General features: G+C 39.2%; 1 protein-coding gene across 1 annotated transcript in view; it reads right to left on the minus strand.

The window, feature by feature from the left end:
* Positions 1 to 7,325: 7,325 nt before the first annotated feature.
* Positions 7,326 to 16,965, minus strand: part of RHOBTB1 (Rho related BTB domain containing 1) — a 53,409-nt gene continuing 43,769 nt past the window's right edge. Inside the window, exons 6-9 of the mRNA XM_007958954.2 lie at positions 16,072 to 16,222; positions 10,314 to 10,402; positions 8,028 to 8,133; positions 7,326 to 7,495 (exon numbers count right to left, since the gene is read on the minus strand). Coding sequence (XP_007957145.1) covers positions 7,326 to 7,495; positions 8,028 to 8,133; positions 10,314 to 10,402; positions 16,072 to 16,222 — 516 coding nt within the window. The remainder of the gene's footprint in view (positions 7,496 to 8,027; positions 8,134 to 10,313; positions 10,403 to 16,071; positions 16,223 to 16,965) is intronic.

The following is a 16,965-nucleotide window of genomic DNA, read 5'->3' on the forward strand; positions in this document are numbered from 1 at the left end:
ACTTGACTGCTAACCAGGAGGCTGGCGGTTCAAACCCACCAGCCACTCCTTGGAAGGAAGGTTGGGCAATCCTACTTCCGTAGTGATAACTGCCTCAGAAACCCAAGGAGGGGTTGCTAGGAGTCGGGGCTGACTCTATGGCAAATAACAACAACAACAACAACAACAGTCATGTTGTCAGAAGGGATCATTCTCTGGAGAAGAATATCATGCTTGGTAAAGTGGAGGGTCAATGAAAAAGGGAAGGCCCTTGAAAAGATGGATTGACACAGTGGCTGCATCGATGGGTTCAGGTACTGCAGGGATCATGAGGCTGGCACAGGACCAGGCAGTGTTTCATTCTGTTGTATATAACATTGCTGTGAGTAGGAGTTGACTCGATGCCACCTAACAACAACAATAAATAACTCATCTGGTGGGAGTCACAAAAACCACTGCTAGAAGAGCCATACTAAGTAATTTACTGCATCACACCTGCCTTAAAAAAAATTCCCTGATGATTTTACACACATGCTTGAAGGCTGTCTTCCAATTTTTGTTATTTCACATATGGAGTCTAAAGAAAAAGTAATCTGCCAGTACAATTTTTGTAGGTTCTTCTCTCTCAGAAATACTAAACAATTCTCTCTAGAACAAAAACTTACCTTTCTCTTATTTCTTTACCTCATTATTCTTAAGGTGGCACCACCACCTAATCCATCAGCTAGAGAACATTTAAGCCACTGTGATTTGTCTCAGTTCCACTCCCATTGGGATTCTTGGACCTCATCGACCCCATGATATCCATTCAATTGATGTACCCAAGAGATTGATTTTAAAATAAGTAGTCATAGTGAGTGGTCAGACATTTAAAGTTTTTAACTCTTAGAGAAATGGGCTTAACATATGGACAACTTACACTGAAGAACAGACTGTCATAAAGTACATTGTATTAAAAAATTAAGTTAAATACAGTGGTTTGTAATAACACACACTACTTTGTGACACTTATGAAAACATTGCACAACTTCAACGATTAGTCGGCTAGAAGAACACGTCTGCTTTTTAAGTCAGATCGTTGCTGTCAACACTGTGTTAAGTGTGTAACTTTGTATCTGGTTTAATTTTTCTCTTATTTATCCTCATAACCATGTCTCCAAAGTGTAAATCTGATGCAAGTGCTGATGATGCATCACCAAAAAAAAAAAAAAAAAAAACCGAAAGGGAAAACTATCATGATTGAAAATAAAGAACCAATGAAGGCTTTTGGGAACTAGAGCAGCAAATGACAGCACTTGAGGAAGAAGACCAGGACCTAAAAGCTCCTGAAAAGAACATTTTTGAAGAAAGCATTAGCTGAAGACTTTCATCTCATTGAAGCAGGGTTGGCAAAGTTAGAGGAGCAAGACCCTAATACAAAGAGGTTTACCAAAGTTTACCATATACTTAATGAAGACCTAAGCTGCTATAAGGACATTTATGATGAGGAAAAAGAGCTCTGAACAAACCTCCATTGAATGCTACTTCACGAAATTGACCTCAGTGGTAAGTCCCCATTCTGTAGCAGCAGAATCAAACCCGACTCTCCAGCACCAGTTTCTCCATCCTCTCCACCATCAGGCCCATCATTTTCCACAGTAGCCATCTCTCCCTCATCTTGTTCTTCATCATCCAATTATTGTTATCACAATGTTACCTTACGAATGCCCCATTTGCATGGAACAAGAGTAAGTACTAACTTTTAATCATGATCTTTTTTTTTTCTTCCCTATCTATAGGCTTTAAAGAACTGTTCAGTTTATTATTATTATTTTATTGTGATTTGGGTGAAAGTTTACAGGGTAAAATGGTTTTTCATTCGACAATTCATACACGTTTTATTTTGTGGCATTGATTAAGATCCCCACAGTACTCTTCCCACTTCCTCCCTGTTGTTACCATTTCCCTTTGTCCTTCTTTCCTATCTATTCCCGACTTCTGAGCTTTATCCCTGGGCAAATGCTGCCCTTTGATCTCTTTTGTTTGGTTGTTCTAAGAAGTGCATACCTTCCTGGTGTTATTGTTCACTTCACAGACCTGTCTAATGTTTGGCTGAAAGTTGAACCACAGGAGTGAGTTCAGTTCTTTAATATTTTTTTTCACAGTACTGTATGTTGTTGTTGTTATTACGTGCCGTCAAGTCAGACCTGACTCATAGCGACCCCTCCTTGGGTTTCTGAGGCAGTATCACTACGGAAGTAGATTGCCTAACCTTCCTTTTGAGGAGTGGCTGGTGGGTTTGAATCACCAGCCTTCTGGTTAGCAGTCAAGTGCCTTAGGCACTAAGTTACCTATACTTATAAACACGCACACAGATTCTTTCTCTTCAGTACAATACCATATGTAGTTACTTTTATTATTAGTGTATTATTATCAGTATGTATTGTATTAAAGGAGCTCTGGTGTGCTGTAGTTAAAGCACTGGGCTGCTAACCAAGAGGTTGGTGGTTCAAATCCACTAGCTGCTCACTGGGAGAAAGATTAAGCAGTCTGCTTCATTAATGATTTAAAGCTTTGGAAATCCTGCGGGGGCTGCTCTGTCCTATAGGGTTGCTGTGAGTAGAAATCAACTTGATGGCAGTGGGTTTGGTTTGGTTTAGGTACTGTATTTTAAGATGTTTCAGTATATTTGGAAACTTTAAAGTGTTTTATATGCATAGAGAGGTAAAATATATACCATATACTAAGATAAACATTTAACCAACTGATGCTAAACAAGAACCACATGTACTTATTAAGACTTACCTACAAACCGGTCTTAAATACAGATTTGGAATGGGTCTCATTCAATTTGGGGACTATCTGTATTCTGTTTAGCTTCCATTTACTGAGCACTTAACAATGCCCTAGACACTGTGCTAAGTGCTTTACCTAAATAATCTCAATTACATACCAACAACTCAGTGTGAGCCTTTTTTGAATGACTAAAGCTTACAGGACGAGCTCTGGTGGTATAATGCCTAAAGCATTGGACTGCTAACCAGAAGGTTGGCTGTTCAAACCTACCAGCCACTCAGTGGAAGGAAAATGGGTGGGGCAATCTACTTTCATAAAGATTTATTGTCTTAGAAACCCAAGGAAGGTTGCTGTTAGTCAGAATCAACTCGATGGCCGTTTTTTTTTTTTTTTTTGGGGGGGGGAAAGCTTATAGACGTTGTGTATGTTTTCACACAAGAGTTAAACTTAACATTCCATGGGTATACCATCCCAACTGGAACAATCATGAATCATTCAATCAAAAACATGTTTCTTTCATCCGACTGGTGGAGAATAAAATACTGCTCAAACTTTGGTCGGCATCCAAGCAGAAAGAAATGAATCAAGTTCATTCCTCATTGATTGCCTGCAGCATCAAACCATTCTTATCTTTGGGACTGAGAATATATCCAGACTCAAAGGACTTAAATGCTTCTTCCATGGGGCCATATTTTGGTATCACCCATTTCATCTACATTACACTGGAAATCCCTATCACCAAGATGCTGTGTTCCCAGGGAAATGGTGAGCATGAGGAGTATCAGGCAAATTGCTTCATTTCTCCTTCTGTGTTTATAGCAATTTCATGTCTGTGGATGTGCAACTGCATGATTGATTAGTTTCCACCCTAGAGTGGTCTGTTCCAAAATTATTTCCATATTTTGTAGACTGTAGTCTGTAAATACCTAACTGATGAGGCACCTACACATGAACCCTGTGAAAAACCAAACATTTAATGGCTTAAGTAAAAATATTCAATTTGGAGGCACTGTCAGAACACTGTGGAATTTTAAGCTGCAAAGGGAATAGTATCGCATCTCCAGAAGCACTGCTTTTACAAGAGGTCACCAGTTGCCAGGCCAGTGCCTTCATTTCCAAATCTAAACCTTTCATACTGCATAAATCACCTGCCTCCTAATTGGAAATTCAAGAGAGCAAAGTCTTCATCTGAAAATAAACTAAATCATGAGATATGGAGTAATCTCATAAATTAGCACTTTGGAAGAAAGAGAGTACATCCATGGCTCAGAGGGCTTAATTCAACTTCCATGGTTTCAGTTAATTGCTCTTCCCCCCCTTTATGTATTTATGTTTTTAAAATTTGTTCTTAGTGCTTTTTTTCCTTCTTCCTTATGTTGCTTCTTAATTAGGTACACACACTCTCACACACACATACCACAGACACAATTTTTTTTTCTTTCAATCATTACATCCTTATAGAAAAGAAGAAATATTGCTCTTCAGCCAATTAGGACTTTAGCTTTAGTTGAGGGTAACATATATAGTAAAGATTCGATCTGCATATAAGCATTCATTTCACAAATGGTGCAGTCACAACAGTTTCTGAAGACAGGAGTCAGTTTCTCTCTGACTAGTATAATTCATTCTACTTAGCCAATGTCACAATGATGACAAACTGTATTTTGACAACTGACATAAAATGGAAGCAACTGTGAAAACATTATTTTTCAAAACTCTGAACTCTTGCTTTTGAAGGTCCATAATGAAAATACTTGCTACCTCTATACTAGTAGGATTTGTGGTTCTCAAAATACCAATATAGGGGTGTTGAAATCTCTGATGATTTACCAGGCATTGCCCCAGAAGAAATGCCAACCAAGACTTTCTAGAGGTAAGACTCCACTGGTATGCCTTACGTAAAAGTTGTCATGATCAGGACCACTCACCTTTAAAGGTGTAGGAAATCTCATTGTCTTCTGTAATTTCTTTTATAATTGTTAACTCCTTTCTATGGAGTTTAGAGAACGTGCTCCACAGAAAATTCAACCAACAAGATCTCACTGGAGCCCCTCTTCCCTCTGAGCTGGGCAAACATTACGCTACAAGTCCAGAAGTTGTTTAGAGATTTCCCAGAGGCTTTTCCAGGACCGCTTTGGAAAGAAGACGGATCTTGAGCCCACCAACTCAGACCTTTCATGTAACTGCTCGTAGAACTGTCTAAACCTAGCTATATAAATCCATTAGGGTAGAGATGTTATTTGTTTTTTTTCAAGCTGCACCACTGTCTAGTGATATAACCTCATTAGCATAAAGCAAAGAGCCAGACACCTCATTTATATCATGGCACTGGAATCTCTGCTGGCAGTACTGAAAACAGATGACAGTCATTAGAGCAGCCTTGCCTCAGAAGCACACACCAGCCCCACGACCCAGCACCTTTAAAATTTTGGTAGTTATAAAAACAAATTAGGATTACATACATGATATGATGGTAGTTCTTAAGAAAAAAATTAAAAACTAGAGACATTTAATAACTAAACAATTTTATTGGCTTTTAAGAAATAAAAAACAAAAAACAAACCACCATGGTTAAAGGCCATAATCAGCATTAACCAAATGAACCAGCCACTTGGTCACAGTAGCTGATGACAAACACTAATGGAGATTATTGCTTATACCCCAGGTTCATTTATACGTCCATTACATTTGGCAAGATTGAAATCAAATGGGAGCTTTGGCTGTATAAATTCAACTATGACTACTCATTGAAAACTCAACCACTACCATTTTATGATGGGATGTATGACAATTCTTCCTGAGTCTTGACATTTATCCTCTCCTTCTGTCTCCTTTTTCCTTTCATTAATGATTTGCAACCCTACTTACCAAAAGTCAAAGTGGATGTACTTATGGCCTTCTCTACCCTACTGCTCCCTCCTTTGTCATGGGAGGGTGATGCATTTTCAGGCCTCTCCCACCTCTTACATCTCTGGTTCATTTCTATGGCCAAAAATACATGCTCATCTGTAATCTAGATAGAATTTCAAATGCTGTCAAATATGGCTGTCAAATTGGAATTTGGACTCAACTGTCTCTTTTTGAACTTCTAAAAACTACAATTAATAAAAATACAAACAAAGTCAGTAGCCTTTATTATCAGTAAATTGAGCTACCAACAGAATGAACACCAGTGCTGCCATACAACATTCCATGGCAGATATGTGGCTGCTGCCTTAGAAGCTCTGTGTGGCTGCTGTAACATGTTAATTTAAAGAGAAGCAATGACTTGCCTCTTAAAAGCTCCTTTGCTCAACACTTTCTATTTTAACACTGAAAACTCAGAAAGACAAAGGGTCAGAACTAACTCACAATAGCACCATTTCCTAGACTCTTGCAATAAGAAATTCCTTTCTGCAATGGAGAATGCAGGGACCCTGGATGACCCAGCCTCCAGCTTCGTGCTTTCACAGGCCCCACTGACTTTCAGCAGTAGTGAGAGGGTCTGCCTTAGCCTACATCTTTAGCGATATGAATTTTCCCTGGGAAGAGTTAAAAATATGTGTCTTACAAAGTGAAGTTGTCCACAGGTGAGAGACCTGAGGAAGCCTGTTTCTGGTGGTGAGATGTGACAAGCCTGAAGATGGTGGGACAGAGTCTGTGGACCTGGCCCTTGTCCATCTCGATTCAAGTCAGTGGACAATCTGCATGCAGAGCATGGCAAGATCAAGGAACACTGAAAGACATAAACCCTAATACACCATCCAAATACCAACACTGTAATTGTTTCCTTTATATTCAGGTCCATCAGTGAGTTTGCCCTGGATAATGCTGGAATTTAATAAGCCCTTCTAATGATTATAAAGATTATCCTCTTGAATCTAGACATGTTAAACAACAGAATATTTGATATCACTATATTTTACACGGCACATATAACCATATAATTACTAGCACTTACACAGCAAATATTGTAAATACACATTTCTTGGAGTTGACTTGGTAATTATACTGATGTTATTCGGCAGAACAAAGATTAAACGGTCTCCAACTTGCAGTTTGGGAAATTCGTTCCAACCCTTTACTTCACAACAAAAGGATAACCCTCTAATTATGTAATAATGCCTTGGTGGCCATGTGGCCAAAGAGTTTCAACTGAATCACTGGATGATTTTATGGTTAATTTGTAGCCTGTAAAATAAGGTAATACACAGTATTTTCATTTCAACAAAATACAAGAGACCATATAAAAATATTTCCCAATTTGGAATTTTAAACATGAAAGCTTCTTTTTTTCTTTGTATAAAAAGAAAGGAAATAACAGACTAAAGTTTATTAAGCCTCCTAACAAAAAAATATACATATTAGTTTAAGGAATGCAGTGAGCGTCAGCTTCCCTTTTTGTCCAGGCTCATTGATGGTGAGCTTGTGCTTTGATCCTAACAAAGATAAATGCACAAAAGTGGAGGAAGATCAGTGCCTGAAACCTGAACTACATCTTATCTCTAATAATAAGACTAATTTTACAGTAGTGCTTTTAAAAGTGGCGCATCAGATTACTGATTTCCTTTCTTTCCTTCTTCTCTTCCTCCTCAGGCAACTGCTGGCGATGAATGCCAGAAGCACCACTTGCGTCTGGAGTGATGTTTATTTAGTGCAATAGCTTCCTTCTCTCGTTCCCTTTTCACACGCTGGTAATGGTCTTCTTCCTTCAGATACCACACAGGGGGCCAGCGGTGTCGCTCAAAGTATTCCTGGTTGTCTAGTGACAGAAAGATACTGTAGATAATGCCTACTGTTCATTAATTGCTTCTACATGCTATGCTCTGTACTTGATGATTCTCATATACTATTATCTTATGGGTCCACTCAACCACTTGACAGGTACTATGATTTGCAGATTGAGACACGGAAGGTTTAATAGGAAGAATCACTTGCCTAAAGTCATGCAGTTGGGCACAGAGAACCTGAACAGGGGCCACCTGAATTTAGAGTCTAAGCTTTCTCTTAACCATGCTTCCCTGGACAAGGATGAGCCAATGATCTCAGAATGCTTTGAAGCAGGGCATCTTGAAACTCAGCCCATCCAAATCACCCAAGTGTGAAGTTCTCCAAAGAGAATGCCTAATGGACAATCCCTAGGGGCATGTCACTTGACTATATGCCTGCCAGCCAGTCACAAAGAATTCTCTGTGAACTTCCTGCAGCTCACACTCCTTCTCAAAGACACGGAAAGGGAACATCTCAGGCAGACATGAGGAAAGCTAGACAAATGGGGGTCATAATAGTCTTACCTGAAGATTGTGATTTGATTTCCTTGCGGAACTTGGAACAAACACTGTTGTAGTTGGTGCAGATGTGGTGCAAACACCAGGCGGCCAGTTGGTGAGCATTGTGAAACTGCAGGGGAGTGACCAAAAGGGGATCAGGCTCTATTTTCTAAAGTGGGGTTACAAAGACACAGGAAGCCATTGTAGGGGTGTAAAGAAACAAAGGTCTGTATAACTAATTCAATAAGCCTCTTGTTTTGACCACAATGTTTTTCACTTTGGCCATGACTGCTGGTGTCAGCTAAGTATAGCATTTGGCACACTCTTTTACCCCACAACAGGTGCACCAAAATTAATCACTGTATCAGATCAGGAGTGTAAAGCACTCCTACCCTCCCCCACCACCTGGCCCTCTGATGATAAGTGTAGTGGGTGGCCTCTGGAAGGCACCAGCCAACAGCAGACAGCAGCCATGTCATCTCTGTTTAAGGAAGCCTCAGGAATGGAATACTCCCTGTCACATGTCAGAGTTCAGCTGCTAGGGCCAAAGATCTGAAAGAAGAGACTGTGAAGTGTGTGACTGTCTTATACCTGTCCTTTTGGTTATATAAGATGAGCAGGCTGTGTGGGCAGGTTGGGAGGGATCCAACACTTGTATGCCTCCTTTCTGAGCAGAGAAATACTTAGGGAGGTAGCAGCTGAGGTAGCTGTGACTAAAAAAGACCTGGTGCTCAAACATCAACAGGCAGACTCATATTCCTCACCAAATTTGGCACAAATGCCCCTCACTCCTTGCATCCTTGCCCTTCTCATACATTATTCTGTTGTCTTTTGCCCTTGATACTTCCTTGCTCTGGCAAAATCATGGAAACTATAATGTGCTTCCCTCTGGGGCCCGTATCTCCACAGAGGATGGCTTAAACAAAAGTCAAAGTCCTCAGCAACTGATTAAAAAGACTTCCAAAATCACAATCCCAAACACCAAAGACAGTTGTAGACTGCCTCCTGGGCTTGTTTCAAAATTTGCCAAATTCTAAATGTGGACAATCAGTTTTGACGGGGACTTGCTGATCCTACTGCAATAGAGGTTTGTCCCCAGTTTTAACTGTAACCTCTATTAGACTGTTTATCACACTAGACTTTAATAATTGTCACTCATCTATTTCTCCCTCTGGCCTCTGATCACCCTGAGGGCAGAGACTCTATTGTTCATATCTACACGTCTTGTGTCTAGGGCAGTCAGTGCCTGGCACTTGAGAGAGAACAATAGCAAATATTTGGTGAATGTTAAGTCAGAAGGAACAGACTGCAGTAAAGTCCTATTCCTCTTCCGCCCCTTTTGAATCTGAGCCATCTCCTATGGCCAGAGTTGGAATGACCTGGGTAACATCTGTTATATGCCTTTTCCTCTCCCTAAAACTACCTCCCCTCCCTTGATTGAGAAACATCCACTTAAAATGCCTGACCTAAGTTTTACTAAACCACTGCACTGATAGAGAGGATGTAAAGAAAGACAAATCCAATAAGCAGAAGAAAAAAAACTGAAGAGTTTGTTCATAGCTGTTGGAATGTAAACTCATTTGTCTGTAAGTCTAAGCCAGAGACTCAGGAGTCTTATATTTGTTCTGTCCATTACAAGAGGCCTTTTGACTCTTCAGTGATCTGTTCTGAACATTTTCTCTTACTTGGTTCTCAAAATAACCAGTAAGGATGGTAGGGTGTGAATTATTCTCCCCATGTCTTACAGATGAGGAAACTAAGTCAGGTTTTAGCTTTGTACTTGGAGTAAGTTATTCAGTGCTGAAGCTAAATCGGGTCTCTGGCCTCTCTGGAAGAAGGGTGCAAGTGTATGTATTAGGATCATGGAATCACAACATCAATATTACCAACCACTGATCTTAGAAAATGCCAGGAAAGCTGCTGTGAGATGTGTGGGCACTGCAGACCTTCATGGAACTCTAAAAACTGCCTGGCCTTGGCAAATACATGTCCAAAAATTCAAGAAGAAATTCAAAGGAGAGACAAAACCTCCCCCTAATAAGCCCTAAGTGGTTCTCCCACATGTGAAGCTGGTGCCTCAGGGGATGACGGGGATGTGTGGGGGTGGGGACCTTGTTTTTTCAAACGAAGCCCAGCGGGGTGAATGGTGCTTGAAACGTAAAACTCTCAGATCTTCTCAGTGTACACAGGGGGCCTCTGTGACTCAGTGGTGACATCTTTATTTAGACAGATGCAACAGAGGAATGTTTTATCAGCATTGAAGCAACTGGTTGAAAACACTTAAAAGGTGAAAAGCAAATTGTTACAAACCTGGGCTAATTCCAAATAAGAGAGCACTTCCCCATCAATGCTCACGCCACTCATCGCAGCCTTGGTCAGTTCCTGTACAGCATGCTGCTCTGAGGAAGAGAGAAGCAGGGGAAAGTTAAACAGTACCCTGAAAGCCAGGCATCTTACCTGGAGAGTCTGGTCTGGGACCACCTAACACGGGATGGAACATGGATCCCAGATGTAGGCAGCTATCTGAATTTAATCAGGACTTGTTCTGATGTGCAGCTTTCAATATACAGAGTTCTAGTCTCCAGCCATTGCACTGAGTACTTTGGGGACGCTTGTTCAAACTTCTAAAATAGCCAGACTCCTCCAGACCTGCAGAGTCCAGCATGGTAACCGTTGCTATTTAAACTTAAATTAATTTTAAAAAGAAGTAAAAGTTCTTCCTCACATTAGCCAATTAGCCACATTTCAAGAACTGAATAGCTTCATGTGGCTACCCTATTGGATAGTGCAGAATATCCATCATTGAGGGAAGTTTGATTGGACAGTGCTGCTCTAGGCACCTTCCTAGAATCCTCTGGGCTTTCAAGCATCTTCCTGTCTGGCAGTTTTCTACTCACATTTGTCCAAATCTCAATAATCCCTGACACTGGAGAGGTTGAGTAATAGAGGAACGAGTCTAGTTGGGGACTTAAAAACATGAATGTATATGTCTGTTTCAACAGCGGTTAAAAGATGCCATAATATTCCTCCATTAGGATAATTTTCAGCCAGAAGTAACAAAAGTCCAGTGTGGATGAACATTTTCTGCTTGGGAGCTTGTGTTCAAAGCTTCCAAAGTGAATTTAACTGTGGTCCTGGGACCAAGCTGTCTCCTGTCTTCCCGTGAGCTGTCTGCATCTGGGATTGACCTGTGTGAGTAAAGTCGTGGTTCAGTATTTCTAGGTCCTTGATGTTGGTGTATTTATTTATTGATTTTTTTAACCCTCTTGCACTACTTCTGTTCTTCTAACCTACTATATTGTCCAAATCAACATGGATTTCCTGCTCTGACTTTATATACTTGTTAGTATATCTGGTCAATAGTGTCTGGTCTTGGCACAATTCCTCAGCTGGACTGACGAATACAGAACCATTTGGCATTCAATTTCCCAGAAAAGTCGCCTGGGCTCTTTAATTTTAAGTAACTATAACATAACTTTCTCTTTTTTTCCCGGCTTATCTCTCCAATTATTAAATTTTCTTTAATTTCTCTTTGCCATATTTTGTGGTTTTCACTGTACAGGTTTTACACATTTTAAAAAAATTTTACAGTGCTCTAGTTGAAAATTTACATAGTAAATTAGTTTTCCAATCAAGAATTCATAACACAAATTGTTCCATAATATTAATTGCAATCCCTGCAATGTCTCAGCATTCCTCCCATTTCCTCCCTGGATTCCCTGTTTCCATTAGGTTGGTTTCCTTGTACCTCTTTGCCTTCTAGTCTTTGGTTTTGGGCAAACGTCCCTTTTGATCTCATATTGTTGATTGTTCTAAGGAGCACATTGTTATTGTTTATTTTATAGTCTTGTCTATTGTTTGGCTAAAAAGTAGCCTCTGGCAGTGTCATCAGTTTCAAGTTAGAAGGTTGTTTTCAGGCAATAGTTTTGGGGATTCTTCCAGTCACTTTCAAACTAGTAATTTTTTAAAAAATTTTTATTTGAATTTGTTCAACATTCCTTTACATATTCTAACCAGGGCCTTCTTGGGCCTTCTTTATGGTCATCAGAATAGAAGGTAGTGGCAGCCAGGCACTTTCTAGTTCTCCGGGTCTCAGGTTACAGAAGGTTCATGTAGGTCAACAATCCTTCAGATTAATCACTTCCTCGAGCCTTCAGTTTTCTTCATTTGCCTTTGCTACAGGCAGGAAAAGATCAATAGTTGCTTCTTATATGGCTGCTCATAAGATTTTAAGACCTCAGAAGCTACTTATCAGACTAGGTGTATAGAACATTGTCTTTATGAATTGTGTTTTGACATTTGTTGTAGATGTCTCAGAGAATATAGTTCTAATCTTCAAGTCTAGTAGTTCAGTCCTGCTGTCTAAGCACTTTCTATAATGCCCCCATGTGTTCTATTATATACATGAATATATATGCAGCATTTAAATATATATGTAGAAATATCCACAACTATACCCATATATGTATGTGGGTGCACTCTTGTATGACACCCCTCATTTATTTAGCATACATTGATACCTATGTATCTACTTACAAATTATTGTTTATTACTGTTGTTACAGGATTGTATGTTATAGCATTTACTGTAGTTGTCCTTTATTCTGTGTACCTCTCAGCATCTTCCATTGACTTACATTGTGCTGACTGCCACATTTTGTGTATTGCCTTTTCCTTTACAAGAATCAACACTTGTATACTATCTAATTAGTGATTCCCTTTATTTCCCATCCCTGGTAGCCATTAAAGAGTATTTCTTTCTGTGTGTAAACCTATTCTTTATTTTTTATAATAGTGATCTCATAAAATATTTGTCCTTTTGTGACTGACTTATTTCACTCAGCATAATGTCCTCCAGATTCATTCATGACGTGAGATGTTTTGTGAATTCATCATTATTCTTTATTGTTGTGTAGTATTCCATTGGATGTATTGTATGCATCACAGTTTATCCATTTATCTGTTGATGGACACTCTGGTTGCTTCTATCTGTTTGCTATTATGAATAATGCTGCAATGAACATGGATGTGGATACGTCTATTCATGTAATAGTACTTATTTCTCTAAGATATATACTTAGGAGTGGGATTGCTGTACAGTATGGTATTGCTATTTCTGGAGCTCTGGTGGTGTAGTGCCTAAGGCACTTGACTGCTAACCAGAAGACTGGTGGTTTAAACCCACAGCCACTCCTCAGAAGGAAGGCCGGACAATCTACTTCCATAGTGATATTGCCTCAGAAACCCAAGGAGGGGTTGCTATGAGTTGGATCGACTTGATGGCAGTGAGAGATTTTTAAGGTAGCACCATACCATTTTCCATAGTGGTTATACCATTTTGCAGTCCCATCAGCAGTGTATAAGCATTCCAGTTTCCCCATAGACTCATCAGCATTTGTTGTTCTGTTTTCTTTTTTTTTTTTATCCGTGCAATTATTACCAAGGTGAGATGTTAATTCTTTGTAGTTTTGGTTTGCACTTCTCCAATGGCTAATGATCATGAGAATCTTTTCATATGTTTGTTGGTTGCCTAAATGTCTTCTTTGGTGAAGTGTCTGTTCATGTGTTTTGCCCATTTTAAATTAAATCATTTGTCTTTTTGGTGTTGAGGTGATGAAGTTTTTTAAAATAAATTTTAGAGATCAGATCCTTGTCAGATATGTCGGTGCCAAAATTTTTTTCCCAGTCTTTAGGTTTACTTTTCACTCTTCTGGTAAAGTCTTTTGAAGCCCATAAGTATTTAATTTTGAGGAGGTCCCAGTTATTTATGTTCTGCTGTTTGTACATTTTAAGTTATGTTTGATAGTCTATTTTTGCCATAAATTAGAGCCCCTAGGTTTTTCCCTAGGTTTTCTTCCATGAACTTTAGTTTTAGGTTGCACGTTTAGGTTTTTGATCTATTTTGAGTTAATTTTTGAGTATGGTGTGAGGTTGTTGTTGTTGTTGTTATTTGCCGTCGAGTCGGCCCTGACTCATAGCGACCCCTCTTTGGGTTTCCGAGGCAGTATCACTACGGAAGTAGGATTGCCCAACCTTCCTTCCGAGGAGTGGCTGGTGGGTTTGAACCGCCAGCCTTCTGGTTAGCAGTCAAGTGCCTTAGGCACTATGCTACCAGAGCTCCTTGGTGTGAGGTATGGATCCTGTTTTATTTTTCTGCAAATGCAAATTCAGTTTTTCCAGTACTATCTATTAAAGAGACTCTCTCTTCCCCATATGATGGATTTTGACCATTTGTCAAAGATCAGCTGTGCATAGGTTCTCAATTCTATTCCATTGGTTTATGTGTCTGTTGTTGTACCACCAGTCCCAGGCTGTTGTTGACCACCAAGGCTGTATACTAGGTACTGTGATCAAGAGGGGTTAGGTCTCCTACTTTGCAACACCTCTTGATATTCACTTAACACTTCAACTTGCAGAGAATTTTCACCCCAGAAACTGATTTTCAAACTCTCGAGGGGAGGAAGATATAGAGATCTGTTTCCATAAAGATTATAGCCAAGACAACCCTATGGGACAGTTCTACTCTGTCACGTGGGGTTGATATGAGTTGAGAATGACGCTACGGTACTCAATGACAAAAAAAAAACATGTTCTAAATACACCAAACACAACAAATCCTAGAGAACTATTTAGGGAAGCTGTATATTAAATAAACACAATAGTAACAACATCACTTAATAACACTAATATATGTAGAGCTCGGTAGTTTACAAAAAAAGCTTTCTATAGGATTAGTTCAAAAAAAATTTCATGGAAAAATCAGTCCTAGTGCCTAAAGCAATTGACTGCTAACCAGAAGGCTGGCGGTTCAAATCCACTAGCCACTCCTCGAAAGAACGTTGGGTAATCTACTCTGTAGAGATACCACATCGGAAATCCAAGGAGGGGTCGCTATGAGTCAGATCCGACTTGATGGCAGTGAGCTTGGCTTGGCTATGCTTTTATAATCAAACTTAATATTTAAGTAAAAAGGTGTGTAGGAGAAACGGGGTTCAGAGAAATATTTTTTGTAAAGATAGTGCCATAAAGTCAAATACAGATATGGCTGGTTGGTTTGTTCATTTATTCTTTTTCATTAATTCAATTATTATTATTATTATTTTTTAAAAGAGATTTAATATGTTCAGGCACTTTTCCATGTGCAGGGGATAAACTAATGAATAAGACAGACACTGTCTCTGCCATCCTGGTTAAGAGGAGTCTACTAAATAAAAACCCAGGTTGCCAATTGACACCTCTGGAGAATGAAACTGAAGATTTAAATTCAAAAGTACTTTAATACACATATCTTTTATAAACCTGCTTTAGTTTACCAAATGAACAAATCTAGATTTTGGCAAATTAAGCTGTCTCCCTTTTTTCATTTTTCCCAAAATGAACTTAACAATGTCAGAACATCTTTAAAAATAGCTTTAAGAAAACCACTTACATAATGCTTACTATGTGCCAGACAGTGTTCTAAGGACTTTATAAATTTTAACTCATTTAATCTTCTTAAGAGCCCAATGTTAAGTAATACTATCCCCATTTTAAAGAAAGAGAAAGCTGAGACACAGAATGGTTAAATAAATTATAAAATCACCCAGCTAGTGAATGGGGGAGTAAGGATTTGAACCCAGGCAATCTGGCTGTGCAGTCTATATATGCTTTTAACCAATGCATTCCATTGCCTTTTTCTTAAATACTGCCACTGACCACACATTATGTGATAACATTGACAGAATAGTTTTATTTCAAATTCCTGTGGTCCACAAATAATTCTGCATGCACACAGTGTACGTCCTTGAGGACAGGGGTCATGCATTACTCATATTTATATTTGCATCACTTAACAGAGACTACTACAAAGTAAGTGCTTAAGAAGTATGTGCTGAATTGAATTGGGCTGTCTTATACATTCCATCAGTTCACATCACCCTAAACAAAAGAATCCTATTTTGGATCAAAAAGAAAACAAAACAAAAACTTGTTATTTTCTCATCCCATGGAAACCCAATTTTTTTTGTTTAAATGTAATTTTGATAAATATGACAGTCAGGCACTGCGTGGCTCTGAGTCATAAAGCTTACCTGCAAGTGCAACCAAGTGTGGCAGGCAAAGTCTGTTTGCCAAGGCAATTAACTCCAGCGAGTCCAGGTCCAAGTTAGGTGACAATTGCTTGGTGTAGAGGTAATCCAAAACTGATTGCATTGACATCTTGTTTATGTTTGGGAGATAGACCTGCAATGTTATTTGAAAAGCTAAGTCCTGCTGAAGAAAGCAAGAGCAGGTATATTTCAGGTTATGCTGCTTATAAATACCCCATCTATGTGATTCGATTGGTGAGTCTGTGGACCCCTGCTCTAAGGCTGAGAAATCACTTGGTATTTACAGCTTTAAACATAACAGTTTGATTTGTAGATGATAAAAGAGTGAGCTTGCCTGACAAAGCCTGGTTAGGAATTTTTAAATGGCCATTTGGACTTATAAATCAGACAAATGGGCTGTAAATGTATGATGACATTATGGGCCCTTCTTGCCAAGTACATTACAATACTCTATTGTGGGGAAAGAAATCTCCTAGCAACATGACAGGTGTTGAAGGAGCTGCAAACCACACTGTTGCCGACACATGATAGAGCCCAGCTTTTTAAGATGTCAAAATAGGGGATGAGCAACAGCCCTAGTTGCTACAGTGTCTGGCTTGATTTTGATGTTCTATCAGAATATGCCAACACGATCTACATATATTATTATTTTTTCTATAATAACATCACATAGATGCAGAACTACTAGAAGATTATCAAGCATCAGATTCAGAGAATCCAAAGGAATCCTTGCTTAGGAATCTGAGGGCACAGTTTATTGGGTATGGTAAACTGTCACCCATAGGATTCCTCCTGTCTCCCTCTGGAGACCTGCAGTTGTTTTCCATATAACAATATGCTAGAGTTTAGTGCCTAAGGCAATTGACTGCTAACCAG

Source organism: Orycteropus afer, unplaced genomic scaffold, assembly GCF_000298275.1.
Source record: "Orycteropus afer afer isolate SDZICR_OR568_19922 unplaced genomic scaffold, OryAfe1.0 scaffold00016, whole genome shotgun sequence".
Lineage (NCBI taxonomy): Eukaryota > Metazoa > Chordata > Mammalia > Tubulidentata > Orycteropodidae > Orycteropus > Orycteropus afer.